Source organism: Melanotaenia boesemani, chromosome 12, assembly GCF_017639745.1.
Source record: "Melanotaenia boesemani isolate fMelBoe1 chromosome 12, fMelBoe1.pri, whole genome shotgun sequence".
Lineage (NCBI taxonomy): Eukaryota > Metazoa > Chordata > Actinopteri > Atheriniformes > Melanotaeniidae > Melanotaenia > Melanotaenia boesemani.
In genome coordinates this window covers 31,239,002-31,261,873 of record NC_055693.1, presented here as the reverse complement: position 1 = coordinate 31,261,873, position 22,872 = coordinate 31,239,002, and the positions used below count along the sequence as shown (strand labels likewise).

The window sequence follows — 22,872 nt, the reverse complement described above, 5'->3', positions numbered from 1 at the left end:
GTGTTGAGTGAAGTCCATGAGTCTGTATTGATCATGGTGGGATGATAGTTTCTCATGCAGTGCTGCCTGACAACTCAGAAGTCACAAGCATCCAAAAGGGGTTTCCATTCTGCTTTACACACTGAGAGTTCATCAGACTCTCTGATTCTTTTCACAATATTTCCACAGCACTCTGGATGCTGTAAAATAAAGTTCTTTGTACTCTTGTATTGAGAATTTAAAAAAAAAAAAGTTTGTGACAAAGCGTTGAGCTATGGATACTACATTTATACCCAATGTTGGCACCCTTACCTTTCACTAATTACTCAACTGATGTAAAATCATCCAAAACAGAGTTAATTATGTTTTATGAAAACATCTCTCTTTCAGCACGTTGTTGGAATTAAATTGTAAATATTTTTATTTTTTCTAAATACAGTGAAGTTGGTCAGTGGAAACACTAAAAACCACGTTAAAAAAGGTTCAAATGAATTTGTTTTTCATTGCATATAACTTTTATGGGACTGAAATCAGAACTTTATTGTGGTTTACAACATATTTTCTCCTGATATAGTCTGTTTCTTTCAATGTGTCCAGAAAATAGAAAAGCTATAGATTCATACAGGCTCACATAGCACACATCTTATCCTTACCTCATCTGTTACAGACCCCGAAACAGGGTCCAGCTCTGGTAATTACATCATCCAGTTCTCCTGCTCATCTCCTGCAGGACGAGCCCATAAAAGTTGCTCATAAACACATACACACACACACACACACACACACAATATTTTAATGTTCACGTTGTGGCATAACAACTCTCCTCCCTCTCACACCAAGCTGAACTTTTTCATACGCACCCACAGGACTCTTACAGGAAATGCAGCTGACTTGGGTTACCATGGTAACTGTCGGTTGTTAAAAGCACATGTTTGGGTAAAAGATCCATGCCCGCAAAAGCACATTCATCTCTCATTTCACTCTCTTCTTAGCAGTAGACGCTTCAAGTCACATGTTCACTTAACTTGTCTGTCCCAACCTTCTCTCTCTCACACACACACGCACACACACACACACACACGCACACGCACACACACACACACACACACACACCACCACCACCACCAATGACTGAAGGTGCAGCATCAGCGTTCTAGTACAAAAAATTAATTGGGATTCTTTGGTAAGTGAATGATGCCCGACACTCTACCGGAGTTCCACTGTCCCATACCGTCAGCCATGTTGACCCTGCCCACTGTTCGCTGCCTGAGTGACCCCATAACCATCACTTATCACTGTCCTGCACTGCTTTGGCATGAGCGGCGCATGTTAGCAGCACTTTTGGGAAAAAAAGCTGATTTAATCAGATACAGTATGGAAAATGAAGGACGCAGACCCTTCTGCTGCTGCTCTCTGTGTTCCTGTCGTCATCCATGGCCGAGTTCTCGTCCCTGCCTTGTTTCCCTGCTACCAGCATCATCCTGTTGTGTCTTGTCCAGTGATGATCATGCTGCCATTATGTCCCGATTGTCCTCATTTTTCTTCTCCTACATGATAATTTGTTTTCACCATGGAAGGGGAAAAGGAGTAGTCGGTATTGTAATGAAAAACCACGTTCCTTTAACAGAAAGAATCACTGGAAATGAAAACTTTACACAAATAGGATATTAGATCAAATGACTGACTCCTCGTCTTTTCCTCCAGTGTTGATGAGGCAGAGACTGAGTCCAACTTTGGGACAACATCTGCTTTAAAGGTTACATTAATGTCAGTATCACAAATGTAGAGAAAAGTCTCTGAAATGATCCATTTAAACAGCATTTTTCTGTGAACTATGAGTCCATTTTGATGTAGCTTTGCTTTGATGTTCGACACACACCTTGTTCTGCTCACTGCAGAGTCAGGTGGTGTCTCCATCAGATTGAGAGTGGTCGCATGCATGTTTTACCCCTCTATGAGAGCATGAGGCATGGGCACACCCTCCCGGACATGTCGCCCTTTGTGTGTTAAGCCATCAGTGAGCGATGCTGTGTCTTGACAGCTCTTTACCTGTTACTGTTTGAATGTCATTGTTAAGAAGTGTCAACACAAAACTGATCCAAGATCAAAGCTTATATGGACAATACATGGATATTAAAACTAGTGTTTTTATGCAATAGGTCTTTCTGAGACTGTCAACAGGTAGCAGCTGTCAAGATGTATGTAATGTTTGAAGCTGTGTGGTGCTAAATTTCCAACTTCTCTTCAGGTCGATCTCCCCCTGGTCTTGCTAAAACTCCGCTGTCAGCCCTGGGACTGAAGCCCCACAACCCCGCAGAGATCCTCCTGAATCAAACAGGCTCAGGTTAGTTTCTTTCTGGAGGAAAATGTAAAGTGTTAAATGCAGTTTTACACAGTTGTTGGTTTTGTGAATGGATACAGTATAAGTCCACGTTTATGCTCAGGTCATTTGAGGAACAAAGATTAAATGAAAATTGATTTGACACAAGAAAAAGTTGAGTTTTAAGGTTCAGATACATTTTAGAAGTTTGGTAAATTCTACCTCAGATGAACAAAAACACATCACATATTAACAAATCAAACCCAAAATGCAGAACTGTAGTGATAATAACTAGGTACACCCCACCTGAAGTAATGGTTTTCTGTGTGACATTATCATTCACTAATGTGACTGTGGCTAAATTTTGCCTCAGTCTTCTTTGTGTGGCTTCAGTTATTTGAGATTCAGCAACATTCATTTATAAGCTTTGACTGGACCAGTGAAACGCCTAGACTCTTTTCTTTTTGAGTCTTTTTGTTGTAGATTGTCCTGTGAGACAGTTTGAGGCCAGTTTTAGCTGTCAGACAGATGACCTCACGTTTGACCGTAGCAAGAGGAGTTCATGGTCCACTCCATGATTGCAAGGCGTCCAGGTCTGGTGGCTGCAGAATAAGCAATAATCACTACTATTCCACCACCGTACTTTCCAGTTATTAAAGAGGTTTTTGTGGTCATATTCTGGGTTTGGTTTCCACAAAACATTGTGCTATACATCTTGACCAAACATCTTCAATTTGGTCTGGTCTGTCCAAATGAGATTGTTGCAGAAGCCTTGTGGTTTGTTTAGATGCAGCTTTGCAAACGTAAGCTGTGCTGTCATGTTCTTATTACAGAGAAGAGTCTGTCTCCTGCATCCCTTTCAAACAAGTCATACTTGCTCAGTCTTTTTCTAATTGTATTGTCACAAACTGTAATATTTACCATGCTGAGACTTGGAGAGTCTGAGATGTAGCTTTTGGGTTTTGTTGGGTTTTGTCCATCTGGGGACGGCAGTGGCTCAGGCGGTAGAGCAGTTGGCGGTTCGATTCCCACTCCCGCAGTCATCTGTCATTGTGTCCTTGGGCAAGACACTTAACCCTCCTTGCCTCCAGTGTTGGCATCACTGGTGAATGAATGTGGATGAATGTTCGGTGATGGTCGGAGAGCCGTAGGCGCAGATTGGCTACCACATTTCCATCAGCCTGCCCCAGGGTAGCTGTGGCTACACACGTAACTTACCATCACCAGGTATGAGTGAGGAGTGGATGAATAATGGATACACAATATAAAGCGCTTTGGGTGCCTTGAAAAGCGCTATATAAATCTAATGCATTATTATGATATTACTATTAGAGTGAACTTGTTGGGACGTCCACTCCTGGGACATTTGGCAGCTGTTTTGGATATTACTTTCCATAGATGATAGACTCCAAATAGTTTGGAAATGATTTTGTAATAATCCCTAGATTGGTGGGCAGCAACAACTGCTTCTCTAAGATCATTGCAGATGTTACTTCCTTGGTGTTTTGTTAAAACACACCTGAAACTGCCAAAACTTTTGCTTTTATAGAGGTATTCACATTTTCTGATAATCTGATAATCAAGTGCATTTGATTATCAACACCTGGCTTCTGCTTTTATCTCACATTTATATGGAAACAGTAAGTGTGTACTGAGTTTTTACAGCTGCTTTTCCATTTTGGTTGTTTGTGGTGAGTGGAATATGAGATGTGTCATTGTTTATTTGAATTTATATTTACCTCATTGTAAGACCTGAAGAGGACAATGCATTTTTAAATGATGTCCTGATACATAAAATAGCTTTTGCTAACAAAAACATTAAGATGATCTCAGAATATAATATCTAATATCTATCTATATAATAGCTGAATGATAAAGGAAACATAAACCTTTATGTAAGTTAGGGGCTAAATACTAGTAATTCTCTGTCCTTTACAATATTTTATTTTTCTGAATTATCTCCAATGATGCTGCACAGATGATGAAAGCAGCGATGGTGTGGAAGGTAAGAGCCACTGTGATGGCAGAAGTCAGTTTACATCAAAGTTAACATTCATTTCCACCCCAAGTATCTGAACATGTTATTCAGGAGTTCATCAGCAAGTCATCTTTAAAGAATTCATTTTTTATTTCTTGTCTAGAAAAGCTGCATCCATTCTCACAGCAGAATCTACTGTTGCTCAAAATACAAGGTTAAAACTGTTGAAAATGTGGAGCTAATGTGCTCCTCCTTTTCTTTGCAGCACCAAGAAGCTATGTGGAGTCTGTGGCGAGGTCGGCGGTGGCCACTGGAGAGCCACCACCTCGAAGCCTTAGCCCTCTGGGAGACACAAAGGGTCAGCAAAGAAGTCCAAGTCCCAGTACCCATACACTGAACCAACCTCTGTCCAGCAGCAGTCCCATCCAAAGCTCACTGGGGTGAGTCAAACACACAGTCCAAGCCCAGATCTTAAAAACCAAGACTGATGCAAGCTTAAAGTTTTAAACAAAAACCTCTGTCTCCTTTTTAACTCCGTCCAAGTTTACAGACTTGTCTAATTTGTGTTTCAGTGATCACCTCTTAGCAGACAGCAGTGTTAGCACTCCATCCCAACCAACTACTGATTCTGGGTTCCGCTCCCAGGCTACAGAGAGTACCTACCCCACTCCCACCCCATCATATCAAGCCCTGAACACTCCCACTTCTTCTTACCTGGATTCTAGCTCTCCAACCCCCTCCTACCTTGGCACTACTACCCCCACGCTGTCCTACCTTGGTCCCAACAGCCTCCTTGGGGGCTATCCGGCCTCAGAGCACAGCCCACCGCTCTCAGAACCTTCTAAGACCACACTTGGCCATGGAAGTCTCCATGCCCATTACCAGCCCAACATCCTTAGCTCCATCCACAATCCTGCCCTGCAGCAGCAGTTTAACGCTAAGCACGATGGGTTGGTCCAGCCGGTTCAGAAATCCCCAGCCAATGGCTTTGAGGTTGGCATGACAGGTCTTAGCGGCAGCCCGGTTCTCAGTCGTCGTCTGTCTCATGGAGCACAGAACAGCCCAGTCCTTAGCAGACAGGCCTCTTTAGGACAGGGGTCTCATCAGAGCCCGGTCCTCAGCAGGCAGCCGTCCTTGGGTCAGCCCATTCAGAGCAGCCCTGTGCTCAGCCGACAGCCATCCATCACACACCCACAAGGAAGTCCAGTTCTGGGCCGTCACCCATCTGTTTCACAGATGTCCCAGAGAAGCCCTAGTTTAGACCGTCACCCCATGCACAGTGGCTACACCACACCAGATGAAAGACATGGGAACCTGTCAAGACAGAGCAGCTCCTCAGGCTACCAGGGACCACCTACTCCCTCCTTCCCCATCTCACCCGCAGGCTACCAGGATGGAGGGGTGATGGGCGGAGGCTTTAGGCAGGGTAGCCCAGCCCCTGGTTTCCAGCCCCAGCTCCCAGAGAAGAGGCGCATGTCAAGTGGAGATAGGCCAAATGGAGCCCTGTCTTACAGCACGCTGAATGGGAAGATAATGTCCCCAATGAGCGGAGGAGGCACTCCAGGCTACTTTCACACCCTCTCTGACTTCTCAAGGTTCAATATGCCTGGTAAGGACATAGATATCAGTAGAGAACCATGAAAAAAGACAAAAGTCTATCACTTACTCTGATTTTTATATTTGTTGCAGATGGAAGCCCAGAGAGCAGGTTAAATGTTAAGTTTGTTCAAGACACGTCCAAATTCTGGTACAAGCCAGACATCTCCAGGGAGCAAGGTGGGCTGCTTTAAGACTTGCTTTTGGATGAACCTTTAGGCACTGCAATGATGCTCTCATTATTTTTGATATTTTGTTTCGTCCTCCTGATAACAGGTGTTTCAGTGTACATGCTAACTAGAACCTACTATGTGATGCTTTTAAGGTAATCTGTAGCAGAATGTAGCTTTGTGAATGAGATCAGGAAGATTAAGAACTGTCTTCGTTTACAAGCTGCTGATTTATCATTACCTTTTCAAAAATTATGCTTATGTGACAAGGATATGTTGAATTTCTTTCTTTTTTTCCCCCTCTTTAAAAAAACATAAAAAAAAAACCAAAACTTGTCAAGCATCTTAGCAAGCAGAATGATCGTCTGGCTACCATTATTTCCAAAGCAAATTTGTTTTACCAAAGGGGGGGGGGCTTAAAAGATAGAAAGCTTTGTGGATATAAGGCTCTTTGAATTTGGTTTTCTATTTTCTAATTTGTTTACTGCTGGATTACATGTTAATGATTGGCAGAAATGGCAGGCAGAATAAGGAAGAGTGAGGAGAATAAGGAAGAGAAGAGTAAAGAGAAGAAAAATTAGACAAAAATACAAAAACTAGAAAGCAACAGCAAATCAAAACCCAACAGAAAAATTAAATAACCAGCTGCGGCCTCTGTAAGAAAACAAAGCTGAAGATTATTAGAAGCATTTATAGAACAATAACTAAGAAAAACATGAACAATAACACCAAATCAACACTGGCAATAAGCATATTAAAACATAACTGTAGCTAACGGTGATTAAACCTGCCAGACCACGCAGTGACTGTATTATTGTCACTATCTGATGTGAGTTAATGGTTGGTGTGAATTAGTGCAGGACAACATATCTAAAATTTACCTTAATCAAAATGTCAGTATAAAGACTGAACCTAATAGTAGGCTGCACATCTTTTACAAAGCAATTGTTTTGCTTGACATAAAGGACATAAATAAATGCTGCATTGCACTTAGAAAAGGATTTCCTTTGCGTGTCCAAACTTTTGACCTGTATATGTGCAATATTGCCAATCCTATCTTATATCACATTTCCTAATGTCATGTAACTTTCATCACATCTGTGCCTTGTCGAACCATTTTTTATTACAAATCTGTACATTTTGTTATTTTTCCATGTTTGCCAGGATTCATACAGGTGTCTGTAGTTGCTTTTTCTACACTTGTATTTGCAGCTGTTCAGTGGCTACAGATACTTGGATGAATAGATCAAAAAGAGACAACTGGAAACTTAAAACTGCCATCACCTGTTTTCTAGTCTAAACGTCTAGATGTACTTGTTTTGATTTGATAAAACTAGCATGTTTCATGTCTTTCTACTGATTTAGACTTGGTGTTTCCTTTGTAATGTTTTGTGATGTACATAAACTGCATCTAAAAAGACAGCGATTCACTGAACCTACCCTTATTATATAATGGGTAACAACAGGGATTGGTTTACAGCTCTTTTGTGCTAAGATTAGCAGTTAACTTGGTCGACATGCAGACTGTGTGTGTAAACTGTTAGAAGGTGTTTCATACTTCCAGTACAGATGGCAGATCTGAACTTCAAGCTTGTGTAACTCAAATTAAGAGTTAGAACATAATCACTTAATAAAAATACACCAACTCCCATACAATAATGGATATCCATGTAGACTCACATACAAAAGCCTTTCTGTTCTTGTGTGCGATGGTTGAGTTTGGATACAAAGGGCTGCTATTCCTTCTCTCATAGGTCGCATTGGATTATATCATTTAAAACACATGCACATGCTTGACTGCAATGACATCAGACACAGTTTATACTTAGTGCAATGCGGTTCCAGAGCAAAAACCACACCATATGTAGAGAATTACTGAATATCTGCTGCACTCATCTCATCCATCTTCTTTGCTAAACTGTCACATGTGGACAGGCCGGAGCATTCAAGTGAAGACTCTGAAGATGAAGTGGCTGAAAGAAAGTGTTGAGTTGGAAATAGAAGTCCTAATGAGATACAGACTGACTGACTTGCTTGTTTATTTTTAAACAAGTTTTAAGCTGGGCTTCACTTTTCATTTTTCTTCTGCTCACCTTCAGTCTCACAGTCGTTTTCATGAATTTTTCTCACAAAAAACATCATCATCCCAGTTTAGTTAGCGTAGCGTAAAGATAGGCTAATAGGGAGAAAATTAAGCTAATGATAAGCCATGATGCAAATCATTGTTTAGCCCAAAATAGGATATTGGACACAAGACAGTCAAATATCAACACTAATGACTGGTTTAAACTAAAATATATAATGTTTTTGACTGTTCCTAGTCCAGTATTCTGCCTTAAAAATGCTATATGCTGACTTGAATTAGAACTCAATATTAGCTTAGCCTTCTGTATTCCCACCTGTTAGCCTAGCATCATACAACAGTTATAATAAATCATACAATCAACATTATTTCTTGAATTTGACCAGACTAATGTCAGATTTAAACTAAACTAATATAAAATAAAATATGTAACAATAATGTCCTCATCAGTCTTATTCAGTCATTTAGACATAAGCCATATTTATACAAACACTCATGATTTCTTTTAAACATCCCACGACATTGATATATGTATCAGAAATATTTTTTATTATTCATATGAGGCTGGATAATACATCAAATATTTCTGTAATACCAAAGATCTTACACAAATAGAATCTGAGTATTTTTTGGCAAGAGTCCCTGTTAGCATTTAGCATAAACCATTAGCATTCCGTAGTTGGGTGAACTACGATGGTGGATATGAGCAGTTCAGAGTATGACCTTCTGTTTGTTGATTATGAACTCTGATTTGCTTCTCGCTCATTTTAAAACATTTATAGTAACAAACATAATTGTGAACATGAAAACACGGTCTTTCACTTCCTCACTAACCTGGGTTTACTTTGTCTGCCACCACTTCCTGGTTGATCACTCCTTGTATTCCTGTACTGGATGGACACCATTATCATACTGACAGTTCAAAGCAGGACTGCAACCTTCATTGCGACTTGTTCACAGAAGTCTAGATCAATGTTTAGTTAAGCTGGATTAAGGCTATTCATGCTGTAGGCAAAATGGCTCATATCAGACGTTTTTGCTCATATTTATTTATTTTTTTTAGGGTCCTCTGGTCTGATGATATGATTAATGTATCTAGCAATATATGATTCTAATGATTATGTTTCAACACCTGCATATGCTTTAAGTTAACTAGGGTTCAGTTAGTTTTCTGATCTACCTTTTTTTTTAACAGCTATCAGCTTGCTGAGAGAGAGGGAGCCTGGAGCCTTTGTTATCCGGGACAGTCACTCATTCAGAGGGGCTTACGGTTTAGCTATGAAGGTGGCTTCTCCTCCTCCATCTGTGCATCAGAGCAAAAAAGGTAGGGGTTACATTAATGCAGCTGCATCAAAGCAGCTACAGATGCAGCTAGTTTGTGTTTGATTCCGCTTTTCTCTGTCTTCGATTTAGTCTCAGATGAGGGTGGAGACAGAAGTAAAGTTAATGTCTAAATACCAAAGATGTGAGGCAATGTCTCCGCATTTAACAATCGGACCTTTCTTGCATCGCAGGTGATGTCACCAACGAGCTGGTGAGGCACTTCCTGATAGAGAGCAGCCCTAAAGGGGTGAAACTGAAAGGTTGTCCCAACGAGCCATACTTCGGTAAGCTACAGTTGCTTGTAAAAGATCTCAAACATGTGCACAGTTTAGTGAGGTTATTATAAGTTTAAAAGAAAAGTTAAGCACCACTTCATGTTTCTTTTCAAGTTCTAAACCATGTCATCTGTAATTATAGTATCAGCTGATGTAATCTAACTCATGTTCTTCCTAATTACACTCCAGAGCTGTGTGACGTGTGTGTTTTTGTGTGCATGCACACAACGCTTTCCTCTGCCACAGCCAAAAAAAAAGAAATTGCTGAGCTGTCTTCTGTTTACTTTTGTCTCATCTTTTTGTTTCTTCAGTATTATTTTATTAGTTGTGTATTATGCTCCACAAATCAAACCCAAATGTTTTTAAATACTCCCTCAAATTAATTAGTTGAACTTTTATTTAAATGAAGTTGTAAATAACTCCAATTTAAAGTGTGCAAGAAACCAGAAACTCTACGGTTTTGTTTGTTTTTTTAGAAAATTTGTTGATTCTAGCGAGCACAGATTTAGTGCTGGGCGGCATGACCACCATTATATATCACATTATTTTTCAAAATCATACTGGTTTCACTGTATTATTTCTTTCCATGCATGACTGGGTGTTAACTACATTTTCCACTTACTGAGAATTACTGCAGCAGATTTTTCTAGGAATTTTCTATTACATTTTCATGAGAATTGTACATTGACGGTGTCTCTTGCAATCGCATGTAGAAGTAACATCTGAGTTAAGGTCCTCTAGCTTTTTAATTTTTTCTGAGGATGTGGAGGCTGCTGATCTTCAGACATTCTTGGTACACTAAAGCATGTTTGTGGCTACGGTGGTGCAGCCAGTTGCTCCGGCAACAACTTTTATCTCAACATCATTTAAAGTAAGTAGCTGTTTGGTCAACGTCCAACATTGTAAAACCAGATTATCTTAAGCCAACAGATACATCTTCTTTTTTCTGTCTCATCATGTTCAACTTCAATATCTGGGACAGCTTCACTTTCTGAACTTCCTCCATCCATTTCCACCAATCAGCTGTTATGCTGCAGGTTTAGTGGTGCAGCAGTAAAAACAGGTCCTTCCTCAAACCTGCTGCACCACGTTCCAAGCGTTGTTCAGGCCGTCTAAGGACAAATTCATGTCATTACATAAATAAAAAACTGTTTTCAGTATGATCTGACCATTAAGCACTACTCAAACTATAACATTTACTGTTACAAAAAATAAAACTACTTAAAAAAATGAAGGTCCTGATTCCCAACTATAAGCTCAATGAGCTAAAAATGTTGATTTTTAACTCACAAAAAGTTTTTCTCGTTTATATTTAAGCTGATGAGAATAGTTGATCATATCCACAAGAGCTGCCAGTCACAGATCAGTGCAATCATTACCAGCTTAAAGCAACCCTAAAGAAGTTTGTGAACCTGAAAACCAAAGCTTCTGCTTGTTTCAAAGTTGTTATGGATGTTAATGGGCTATGTGGGGTTTAAAACAGGGGTCTGCAACCTTTACAATCCAAAGAGCCATTTTCCCTTTGGCTCAGCTAAATAAAACTTATTTAGAGCCGCAAATGTTATGAGACCTTTTGAAAAAAAAACCTTGAAGGTGTTGATTAGTCTTGATATATATATTGTTGTCAAGAACCACATTTTCATTTCTATTTCTAGTTTTTAAAATAAAGAAAAAAATAAAACTTTTGGGAAAAAAATGGATAGACAGACTTTCTTCTATGGGATTCAGATATTTGTAAAAAAAAAACATCTTAAGAAGAAAAGATAAATAAATAAAAAGAAAACAAAGTTTCCAACCTAATGACAAGAAAAATAGATGAAAAAAACTATTACTGGTACTTTAAGTGTTATGGTGTGGAAATTCAAAGCATTTTTTTTTTTTAAAAAAAGAAAAATGGTCAAAACCTGAATTTGTTATAACATCTATATTTAAATACATTAGTTTTCAAATTAGCTTAAACAGTAGAATTTTAACTGTGTATTAAGAGCCATTGTGGAAGGTCCAGAGAGCCACTTGCAACTGGAAATAACACATTTCAAAAGCAGCATTTTCATCCCTGTTCTGTTATTTATCGGAGACTGAAACGTAATAAAAACCTTACTGTTACTTCTCTGCCTCACAGATGCAGCCTCAGACAGCCACTGTAGTTTCATTTCAGACTAACATGTCAATAAGCTCCTCTCATGCCAAAAACTTTGGTCAGTTTTGGCCAGTCAACTCTGACAATTTAATACAAGCTAAGTTATGTTGCACATATAGTGATTTCACACATTTACCACATTCAGCGAGTAAAGTAAATAACATAAAGCGAACTGCTCTAAGAAAAGCTGGAAGTGGTTTTGTGTGTGTGTGTGTGTGTGTTTTTTTTTGGTCACAAATGTCATATGTAGGCTTAATATTGTTAGGGCTAGTCTCTCCTCATTTTTGGTTTTGTGTTCCACCTGGGATTTGTTTTTCCATCCTAGCTGTCAGTGCTCAGTGAATATGATCATCCTGCAAGGCGATGCTTTGGGCTAAATGAACAGATTCATGTCCCAGCAGGTTTAAATAATAATGAGTTGGGGTAAAATATTTACACACTTATATGCAGAATGAAAATGTTTATTTCTGGAGAGACCAACACTCATATGCAGCATTACAAATAAAAGACTTTCCAGCAAATGCTCTTACTGACTGGAAAGAAGTGTGTGAAATGTACAATGAGCTCTAAAATGGAGGGTCTGTAAGTAAAGAGCAAAGCAGGGAATGAGTGACAATTAATGTTACAATGCTTGTATAAATGTTTGCTGTTCTTTTGTTTGTGTTTGTCAGGTTGTCTATCTGCTCTGGTCTACCAACATGCCATCACACCATTGGCCCTCCCCTGCAAACTCCTCATCCCCACCACAGGTCTGTGTTTGATAGGGTTTTATAAGTGTTGCTGTTGTTTCTGAGGAGGTTTCTAGATAACTCATTTGATCATAATTAATAACATCAATTTTCTCTGTAGATCTCATAGAGGAAGCGCCTGAGGTCACGCCAACAAATCCACTGGCTGAAAGGCTGAAACAAGGAGCAGGTAAAACCTCAACTCATCCTCTCATCTCCTGATCCCTTCACCAACATTTGATGTTGAAATTTTTAGGAATCAATGACAAAATTATTACTGTGTCCCAATTGTCCTGATTCCCTCATTCTGACACCCTGACGTCTTTGTTATCCCAGTGCAGAGGGCCCCTGCTGATTCTCAGGGTAAAGCCAGTGAGCATTTACATCTGGAATGTGCAATCCTACATGTTTGTCTGTGTATGTTGTTACCTGCACACCTGACGTATTGAACCGCCTTATTTTAATGGCAGCGTCTCCTCCATAACTACAGAATGTTCTATGTGGAATGATCTGTCTGATTCTCCTGTTTAACCCGGCTTTGTTCCAGAAAGCATGCCTGCTAATAAGAAGAAGTCAGTGTCATTGCATGGACAGGATCGTTGATGATTGTGTATGACGCATCACACCAAACTGGGATTCTGTTTTCTTCCCAGCATGCAACGTTCTCTACATCAACTCAGTGGAGATGGAGTCCCTGACGGGCCCTCAGGCTGTTGCCAAGGCCATATCTGAGACGCTGGCTGCTGCTTCTCCACCTTCTGCCACCGTCGTGCACTTCAAGGTGTCCTCGCAGGGCATCACGCTCACTGACAACCAGAGGAAGTAAGTCTGAGTCTCCCGTTTGGGTCTGGAAGAGACGTTTCAGTGTCTCACAGCAGCGTACTCCAGATCTAGAACTGTTGTTGTTGCAGAGATTTGAGAACCTTTTTAAAAATTTTTTAGACATACATTTTTATTTTTGGATTTTTTTAGTGAACTGTTGCAAACAATTAGAACAATACATAATTAGTTAGACACCCTTTATTATGGAAGTGTGGGTCATTAAACTCTGACACGTCGGGGCTCTTACTGTAAAAATGATGCGTGACTACGCTGGTATGATCTGGTCATTTTGGTTTCAAAGCACCATAGCTTAAAAAGCAAAGTGACCTGGAGAGCTGCTGACACTTGGACTCAAAAGTCAGATATAAAACTTTCTCCCAGTTTTTGTTTGATGTTTGTTGATGGTTTAAATCTTTTTTTTTATATATATATATCTTGTCCTGCCCAGCAGTGTTACAAACAGAATGATGGTCTGGCTGCTGTGTTGTGCCGAACAAATTTGCTTTGCCAAGAGGAGTTTTATGGGTATAAGGCTCCTCCTGGGAATCTCATTTTTGATTTCTTTATTTATTTAAATATATTGTTTTATCTTATTTATTTTGAATTATGGAATTTTTGTAATCTTGCTGGACCTGACCAGAGGGGACAGAACAAAAGGACAGTAATGAAGACAAGTAAAAAGCAAAGTGGAAAAGAAGCAACAAACCTTCAATCCAACCTAATACCACACAATCTGCAGCTACACCTGTACAGAAACACAACAGGGAATTACCTACAGCTTTTACAGGTAAACTAAGCTGACAGTCATCGGGAGTTTGTAAAAAAAAAATAAAAATAAAAATAAAAACAAGACAGCAACAACAAGATGTATGACGACAACATCCAAAGTACCAGAAACACACACACACAAAAAAATCACAAACAAAAGTAGCTCAGTGTACAAACCCACTGGACAACTCATGCAGCGTATGAGGAATGAGGAGTGAGCAGAGATGAGTGTGATCGCGCGAATATGACCACGCCTACATGGAGGCTAGAGGCAGACTAGGGTAACCCAGAGGCCCGGGCGATCAGCAGCAATCCTGGAGCACGGACCCAAGCCACCCCACCACAAAGACCATCCTGGACCCACCCAGAGGGTAGCAAAGGGCGGCCCTGGCCAGAGCCCCTCGTGGTCACGGGGTACAGGCTCTGGCAGGTTAAGATCGGCAGCCGCCGACCCCACCAGGCATCGGACATCCAGATTGGCCAGAGCGAAGGGCCCTGATGTTTATGTTTGGGCTCAATAAGTTAAGAAGGCTGAAGTAATAAAAAACTCAGAAGATCAGAACATATAGGTAAAGCTGTGCTGAAGAAAAGGGACAGTCAGTATGGGCATGGTTAACATAATTTGATGTGACATATAAAGGTAAAATCTAAGTGATAACACATCCCTATTTAAACAAGGATTTATCCTTTAGGACCAGGATGGTGTAACAATACATCAGTTCCCTGATCAATGATCCAACAGCATCAGTCCGAACAGAGAATATTAAATATTAGTATATTAATTACTTTTAATACACACTGAACCCTTATAGTATTTGGGTCAAATTTGACCCGTTTAGGTTAAAAGTACCATTTACTTTTATTTTTTTCTCTTTCTGCATTGGATCAGGATTTCATGATATCCCCGGAAACAGCTGTTTTACCACAAGAAAAAAAAATGAAACGAGTAAAAAATGACAAGAAAAATCTGGGGGGGGGGGGGGGTCTGGAATAAAATTAAGTACAATTAAATATTAAATAGAGTGATAACAATCAATAAAAATAATACTAAAAAATTTATATTAAATTACAAAAATCAGATCAAATAAAAACAAATAAACAAAAAAATTTACTTTGATAAAAAATAATAGATTTTAATTTAAAGTAAGTGTTATATTTTAAGATGAAAGGTCTATGTGGCCCAAAAAAGGTGAAATTTAAAACAGTATTTACACAGACATGAACACATACTACCTTAGCTATGAGGTAAAAACACGACTTTATAATAACAATGTTTTTCTTTAGTATTTTGGACTCAGATCACGAGTCAAATTTGACCCAGTAACACCACAGATGTGGGCAGCTTTTGAGCACATTACAAGTGTTAAGAAGAAAAAGTGGAATTGTTTCTGTTTTCTTGGCTTTATTAATATCTGATGAGGAAAAGACTGATGTCCAAAGGTGTGCAGGCAAGGCAGGGTAAGTTAATTTGTAGCACAATTAAAAGAGAGGACGATTCAAAGTCCTTTACAGAATACAAGAAGCATAATTTAATATAAAAAACAAAAGAAGCAGAAAATAGAAAGAGCACTGGATAAAAACAGTATCTATGATCAAGTTTGTAAACAGATGCAGATTTGTACTTTTTAAAATTAAAAACAATTAAAATGCACCAAAGAACAGGTGAGTCTTTAATTTGGATTTAAATAAACTGAGTGTTTCAGCTGAACTGAGGCTTTCTGGGAGTCTGTTCCAGACATGTGGAGCATAGAAGCTGAATGCCGCTTCTGTGCTGTGTAACTGTGATATGGTCAGACTTGGTTAACTAAGTTGTAAAACATTTGATTTGAGACTCTAAATAACAGAGAGCTTTACACCATGTTCTGCTTTATATCTAACATCTTAAAGCTCAACATCCAGAATGTAGTTCAATCTGGTTTTGTTCATTTCTATTTAAATGTCTGAGCTCAGTAGGAAAATCTCAGATCGGATCCTGACTCAAATCAAATTGATATCATCTCGTGGTGGAATTTGTGATATTGGAAAACATCAAATTGTCGTCAGCTGAATTAACACAAAACGGTGTCCTGATCAATCATTTACACCCGGCAGGAGAAGACCACATGCGCACAAGAAGTTACGGCTTCTGCTGTTAGTGCTGCCTGAAGTGCTTCCATCCAGTCTGAGCTACTTCTTGAACAGATCTGTATCGTCAGAGGAGAAAAACATCAATATACTGTAACAGTCACCATGACTCAGCCTCGTGTTTGTTGTTCATGGTAATCACATGGATTGATGGGATCAGTGTGCTGGACCGGACATCATGATGCTGTGTGCTACCTCCTGCTTAATCAGTGTTATGTGCATCATCACCCAGCATGATCTAAGTTTACTCTGCATCTTTAGTTCAGTGTGTATTTTTCTAACATCTGATGGTTTACTTGTTTTTTTTTCTAGGTTGTTCTTCCGACGCCACTACCCCACCAACGCTGTCACGTTCTGCGATATTGACCCTCAGGACAGAAAGTGAGTATACGGAGGCGTGAAATCAGTGACTTATCCCTCCTGTTTCAACACGTGATGTGATGTTTCATTACATGTGTGACAGAGGACGAGGCTAAGCACACACGTTTTATCCATGAACATTAAAACATTGTCCCGTAACATCTCTAAATCATTTAATATCAGAAAATAAAGTCTCGACATAATGCTGACAAAAACTTTAAAATGATTGATTGATTGATTGAAGCCCGTACCACCAGGCTCAGGGACAGCTTCATACCGCAGGCCATGAGACGTCTAATGCTGTCAGCAGCAACGCCACCTTAAAATAATAGCATCTTCTTATTACTTATTATATATTTTACTTTATAACTTACACTACCGTTCAAAAGTTTGCGGTCACCTTGCCATGGGATTCAATAGGGAAGTGACCCTAAACTTTTGAACGGTAGTGTATACAGTGCATTCGGAAAGTATTCACAGCGCTTCACTTTTTCCACACTTTATTATGTTACAGCTTCATTCCAAATTATATTAAATTAAGCTCTTACCTCAAAATTCTACACACAATACCCCATTATGACAAGGTGAAAAAAGTTTTTTTTTTAAGTTTTTGAATTTATTAAAAATGGAAAACGAAGAAATCACATTTACATAAGTATTCACAACCTTTGCCATGGAGCTCAAAATTGAGCTCAGGTGCATCCTGTTCCCACTGATAAGCCTTGAGATGTTTCTACAGCTTAATTGGAGTCCACCTGTGGTAAATTCAGTTGATTGGACATGATTTGGAAAGGCACACACCTGTCAATATAAGGTCCCACAGTTGACCATGCATGTCAGAGCATAAACACCAAGCATGAAGTCGAAGGAATTGTCTGTAGACCTCCGAGACAGGATTGTCTTGAGGCACAAATCTGGGGAAGGACACAGAAAAATTTCTGCTGCTTTGAAGGTCCCAATGAGCACAGTGGCCTCCATCATTCGTAAATGGAAGACGTTTGGAACCACCAGGACTCTTCCTAGAGCTGGCCGGCCATCTACACTGAGAAATCGGGGGAGAAGGCCCTGACCAAGAACCCGATGGTCACTCTGGCAGAGCTCCAGCGTTCCTCTGTGGAGAGAGGAGAACCTTCCAGAAGGACCACCAGGACTGTATGGTAAAGTGGCAAGACGAAAGCCACTACTTAGTAAAAGGCACATGGCAGCCCGTCTTGAGTTTGCCAAAAGGCACCTGAATGACTCTCAGACCATGAGAAACAAAATTCTCTGGTCTGATGAGACAAAGCTTGAACTCTTTGGTGTGAATGCCAGGCGTCATGTTTGGAGGAAACCAGGCACCGCTCATCACCACGCCAATACCATCCCTACAGTGAAGCATGGTGGTGGCAGCATCATGCTATGGGGATGTTTTTCAGCAGCAGGAACTGGCAGACTAGTCAGGATAGAAGGAAAGATGACTGCAGAAATATACAGAGACATCCTGGATGAAAACCTGTTCCAGAGCACTCGAGATCTCAGACTGGGGCGACGGTTTATTTTTCAGCAGGACAATGACCCAAAGCACACAGCCAAGATCTCAAAGGAGTGGCTTCAGAACCACTTTGTGAATGTCCTGGAGTGGCCCAGCCAGAGTCCAGACTTGAATCCGAACATCTCTGGAGAGATCTGAAAATGGCTGTGCATAGACGTCTCCCATCCAACCTGAAGGAGCTTGAGAAGTACTGCAAAGAAGAATGGGCGAAACTGCCTAAAGATAGGTGTGCTAAGCTTGTAGCATCATATCCAAAAAGACTTGAGGCTGTAATTGCTGCCAAAGGTGGATCAACAAAGCATTAAGCAAAGGGTGTGAATACTTATGTAAATGTGATTTCTTCGTTTTCCATTTTTAATAAATTCAAAAACTTAAAAAAAAAACTTTTTTCACCTTGTCATAATGAGGTATTGTGTGTAGAATTTTGAGGTAAGAGCTTAATTTAATATAATTTGGAATGAAGCTGTAACATAATAAAGTGTGGAAAAAGTGAAGCGCTGTGAATACTTTCCGGATGCACTGTATATCTTTTTGTGTTCGACTATTTTTATTGGGGTTTATATTCTTTTTAGCATTGTTAGGAGATTCTGGGATCTAAGAATTTCACTGCCAATGATTGCTGATGTAATTGTTGTGCAATGACAATAAATTCAATAAATTCATTCATTCATATATATATGTGTGTGTGTGTGTGTGTGTGTGTGTGTGTGTGTGTGTGTGTGTGTGTGTGTGTGTGTGTGTGTGTGTGTGTGTGTGTGTGTGTGTGTATAAATTTTAGGGCTGCCAAATGATTAAAAATTTTAATCAGATTAATCACAACTTTCAAATTAATTAATCATTATTAATCACCATTTATACCTGAAATTTGCTCCTTTTTGCTGTATTTTATCAACAGAAAGATTAAATGTGTTCATTGTTTTGTAATCAATTGTCATTAACACGTTAAAGTCCCACATATATTTCTACATATATGTGTGTGTGTGTAATTTCGTTATAAAAGTATTGGATATTACACATAATAAAGGCATCGTTGGCTGGTCTTTGGTTTATCTACCTTAAGGATGACTAAAAGTTTGCGTTACAGATCAGATCATCAGCATTTTTATCTTTTTTTCCTCTAGATGGAGCAAACCTGAGGGAGGCACAGCCAAGTAAGCAACCCTTGTTGTTTCTGGATCTCCTGCTCTGCTGTTCAGTTTCACACTAGTTAATTCTAATTCTAATAAAAACGGAGTAAAATTACATGAGTAACCCCTCCACCTCGCCTCTGTTTCTGCAGGCTCTTCGGTTTTGTGGCTCGTAAGCAGGGAAGCACAACAGACAATGTCAGCCACCTCTTCGCCGAGCTGGACCCAGACCAGCCTGCCAGCGCCATCGTCAACTTCGTCTCAAAGATGATCGCTTCGCAGAAACGATGAGAGCTGTCAACAAAAAAAAAAAAAAAAGAAAAGAAAAGAACCCTGTGCTTTTTTTCTTTTTAAAGCCTTCGGTTCTTTTTCTTTCTCCTGTTAACCACAGACACTTCTCTGTCTGACAGTTTTACGTGTCACCTTATTTCTTCCTGCTCTGTCACAAATAAGCAGACATGTGTGTGAATGTGTGTTTGTGTGTTTTCTGCTTTTATTCTTGGACGGGCTTCAGAACGGACCAGAGGAAGTGCAGGAGGGGGGCAAGGCTGTGTGTGACGGTGGGACTGGGGAGGAGGGGTTGATTTCAATCTCCCTGGAGGGATAACTCAAGAACAGGAAGAGGGAAACGACATTGTGCAAATGTTATTTTTTTAAAGTTGTTTAGTTTTTATGTTTTTTTAAAAGAAGAAGTCAAGTAGAGTGATTTAAAGGTGGAGTGTAAATCTATCAGGCTTTGACTGGTCAACCAAAGATTTTAAAAAAGTAGTCAGGGTGTGTATGGTGTGTCGCTGTGGAAGGGTCAGAATTATTCTTTTGTTTAAAACAAATATGGCTGCTTAATCAAAAAATACTGTCTCTTTCTGTATGTATTGATACTGTAGGTCAACACCATCGCCGTCTTGCAAAAAGCGTCTTCAGACACACGTGCAGCCGGTGAGGTCTGTAAATACTCTAGTTTGCTCTTTTATTTGAGTAGGACTGTTCTAGATGACAATTGGTGCCTGACTTTCTTTCATAAATGCAAAGCTTTTTAAGAAAAGGAAAAAAAAGAAAAGAAAAAGAAACACAGAAGACATATCTAAGCTTTCTTAAATATGCAAACAGCCAAACTCAAAAATAAGCTCCTCCCCCGTTTGGCCTTGGAGCGTTTAGCCAAACTGATGTAGTCGACTCTTCAGCAGCATCGCTGTGACCATGGAGATGGCCACGGAGTCACTGCATCCACACGAAGTCAGAGCAGATGAGTCATGTCATAATGAGTTTTTTTACAGTGGATTTTATCCCACTTTTCTTCAGTTTCCACATGTAGAAAGAAGCTTGTTGCATCAGTCAGCCAAAACTGTAACACTCACCCTACACAAAACTAAGCTATACATGAGTATACATACATAGATATATATATAGATATATATATATATATATAAACTTCCAGTGAGTTAAGATATTTATTTTTTTGCTTTGTTGCTCCATGTTATCTTACATGTATTGTAACGTATACATCAAGATTACTGAAAGCAAGGACAGCTTTTATGTTGGCTTAGGTTCGTTGGCATATCTAAGGTGTAAAGTGTGTGCATTTAAAAGTGTATGACTGTTGTTTTTTTGAATGTTCATTTTTTTTCACAGCATTAATTTCTTTTGTTAACGTTCTTGTTTATGATGGGAGGTGGGGGAGGGGGATATTTTGTATGAGAGATTGCTTCTTAAGTCCAAATTGGAGTTGATCTAAAATTATGCCAAACACCATTGTTTTATTTACTTAAACCTGCCAGGAAATATCCACATTTAGCACTTAAATGTTGAAGTATTCTCGGTGTGTTTTCAGCCCGTTTTTTGTTGTTGCATGTGTGGAAACAGAGATGGTAGTCTTCCACGTGGGTTCAACGAGACGCCAGCGCCCTCATGTGGTGCAGAAAGATCACTACAAAGAAATCTCTAATTCTAATGCAGTGTTTTAGCTGTGTTTGGAGTTAAAAATCATTTGCTCCTTTGACAAATAAGTATTGCTATTTGACTTTAAGTCTAATTTGAGAAATGAGCAGAGACAATTACATCACTCCTCTTTGATCCTGATGCTCATGACCTGGTTGGCAGCATGATGTAAAATAAATAAATGTTATTTCAGGGCCTACAATGACTTTAAAAAGAAGAAGACAAAAAGAAAAGTAAAATACAGCACTTACAGGCTTTTATATCTTAATAATAAGATCAATTATTTATCAGAGTGGGCTTGCATGCTCGAGGTAAACTGTAACCAAAACGCTGCTGACTAAACTGTACACAGCATCCTCAAGTCTTCACTCCAGGCTTTTGCAGAAAGATGCCAACAGGTAGTCACCAGGTTTGGATTCTAATGTGTCTTGACTCAGCCTTTAAAAAAAAAAACAAACAAACAAAAAAACAAACAAAAAAAACAAAAAACAAAAAAAAACAAACTTGTTTTGCTTACAGAAAGTTTGTCGAAGTGAAATGACTTCCTCAGCTTTCAGCTGAATGTTTCTCATCTGATGGAAACTGCAGTGCCATCGGCCCACGTCGACAGATCAGTCTGGACTGTAGAATGTGTATGAATGAGCTACTATGCCTGTAAAGAGCTTTGTCATGTTTTAGTTTGCTACATTGTATGGCTTTTACTATTTCTGATGAAAGAAAAAAAACACATTAAAAAGCAGTACAAATCAGAATTTGTGTCAGATTTTTATTTTCTCTTACAGGCAGCCTGACGTTTCAGGTTAATTTACTGTATTTATGTGTAACATCTGGTACAGCTAAAAAAAAAAGTTGGGACACTTTGTTAAATGTACATAAAAACAGAATGAAAATTCAATTCAGCTTTATTTGTATAGCGCCACTTCACAACAATGTTATCTCTGGGCACTTAATAGACAATTCAATTGAAGCCAATTTTGAAATAATAGCCTAGTTAAGGAAAAACCAAAAGATTGCATCCAATTTTTGACTTAAATCCATCCTGAGGACAGCAAAGAGAGACCAGACACTGCAACTTTTAGCCAGGAAGACCTGCTGAGAAAGAAGAAATATGGCAGCATAACTACGCGATGGCTAGACCACCCCTAACTATAAGATTTTTGTTTAAAAAGGAAGGTTTTAAGCCTGATTTCAAAGGTAGAGAGGGTGTCTACCTCCCAAACCCAAACTGGGAGCTGGTTCCATAAGAGAAGGGCCTGATAGCCCAAGGCTCTGCCTCCAATTGTACTGTTAGAGACTCTGGAAACCACAAGTAAACCTGTAGTCTAAGAGTGAAATGCTCTGTTGGGAGTATAGAAAATCGGGCCTGGTTATAGACAGCTTTATATGTGAGGAGAAGAATTTTAAATTCTATCCTAGATTTAACAGGGAGCCAGTGAAGAGAAGCTAAGACTGGATAAATATGATCTCCCTTGTGATTTCTCATCACAAACCTCACTGCAGCATTTTGGATCAGCTGGAGACTTTTCAGGGCATACGTGGGACAGCCCATTATTAAGGAGCTGCAGTAATCTAGTCTTGAATTAATGACAGCATGGACTAGTTTTTCTGTATCA

The 22,872-nt window shown here is 39.4% G+C and overlaps 1 protein-coding gene across 4 annotated transcripts in view; it reads left to right on the top strand.

Moving 5' to 3' along the window:
• tns1b (tensin 1b) overlaps window positions 1–22,008 on the top strand; it is a 213,691-nt gene extending 191,683 nt beyond the window's left edge. For 2 of the 4 annotated variants that reach the window (XM_042001198.1, XM_042001199.1), the window contains exons 22-35: window positions 2,228–2,323; window positions 4,278–4,304; window positions 4,543–4,717; window positions 4,850–5,886; window positions 5,967–6,053; window positions 9,322–9,450; window positions 9,641–9,733; window positions 12,536–12,613; window positions 12,714–12,782; window positions 12,929–12,955; window positions 13,246–13,414; window positions 16,619–16,687; window positions 19,319–19,348; window positions 19,477–22,008. In XM_042001198.1, the coding sequence (XP_041857132.1) occupies window positions 2,228–2,323; window positions 4,278–4,304; window positions 4,543–4,717; window positions 4,850–5,886; window positions 5,967–6,053; window positions 9,322–9,450; window positions 9,641–9,733; window positions 12,536–12,613; window positions 12,714–12,782; window positions 12,929–12,955; window positions 13,246–13,414; window positions 16,619–16,687; window positions 19,319–19,348; window positions 19,477–19,615 (2,225 nt within the window). In that variant the 3' untranslated portion in view covers window positions 19,616–22,008. The remainder of the gene's footprint in view (window positions 1–2,227; window positions 2,324–4,277; window positions 4,305–4,542; window positions 4,718–4,849; window positions 5,887–5,966; window positions 6,054–9,321; window positions 9,451–9,640; window positions 9,734–12,535; window positions 12,614–12,713; window positions 12,783–12,928; window positions 12,956–13,245; window positions 13,415–16,618; window positions 16,688–19,318; window positions 19,349–19,476) is intronic. The other 2 variants (XM_042001201.1, XM_042001200.1) reach the window with 1 other exon arrangement.
• The last annotated feature ends 864 nt before the right edge of the window (window positions 22,009–22,872 follow it).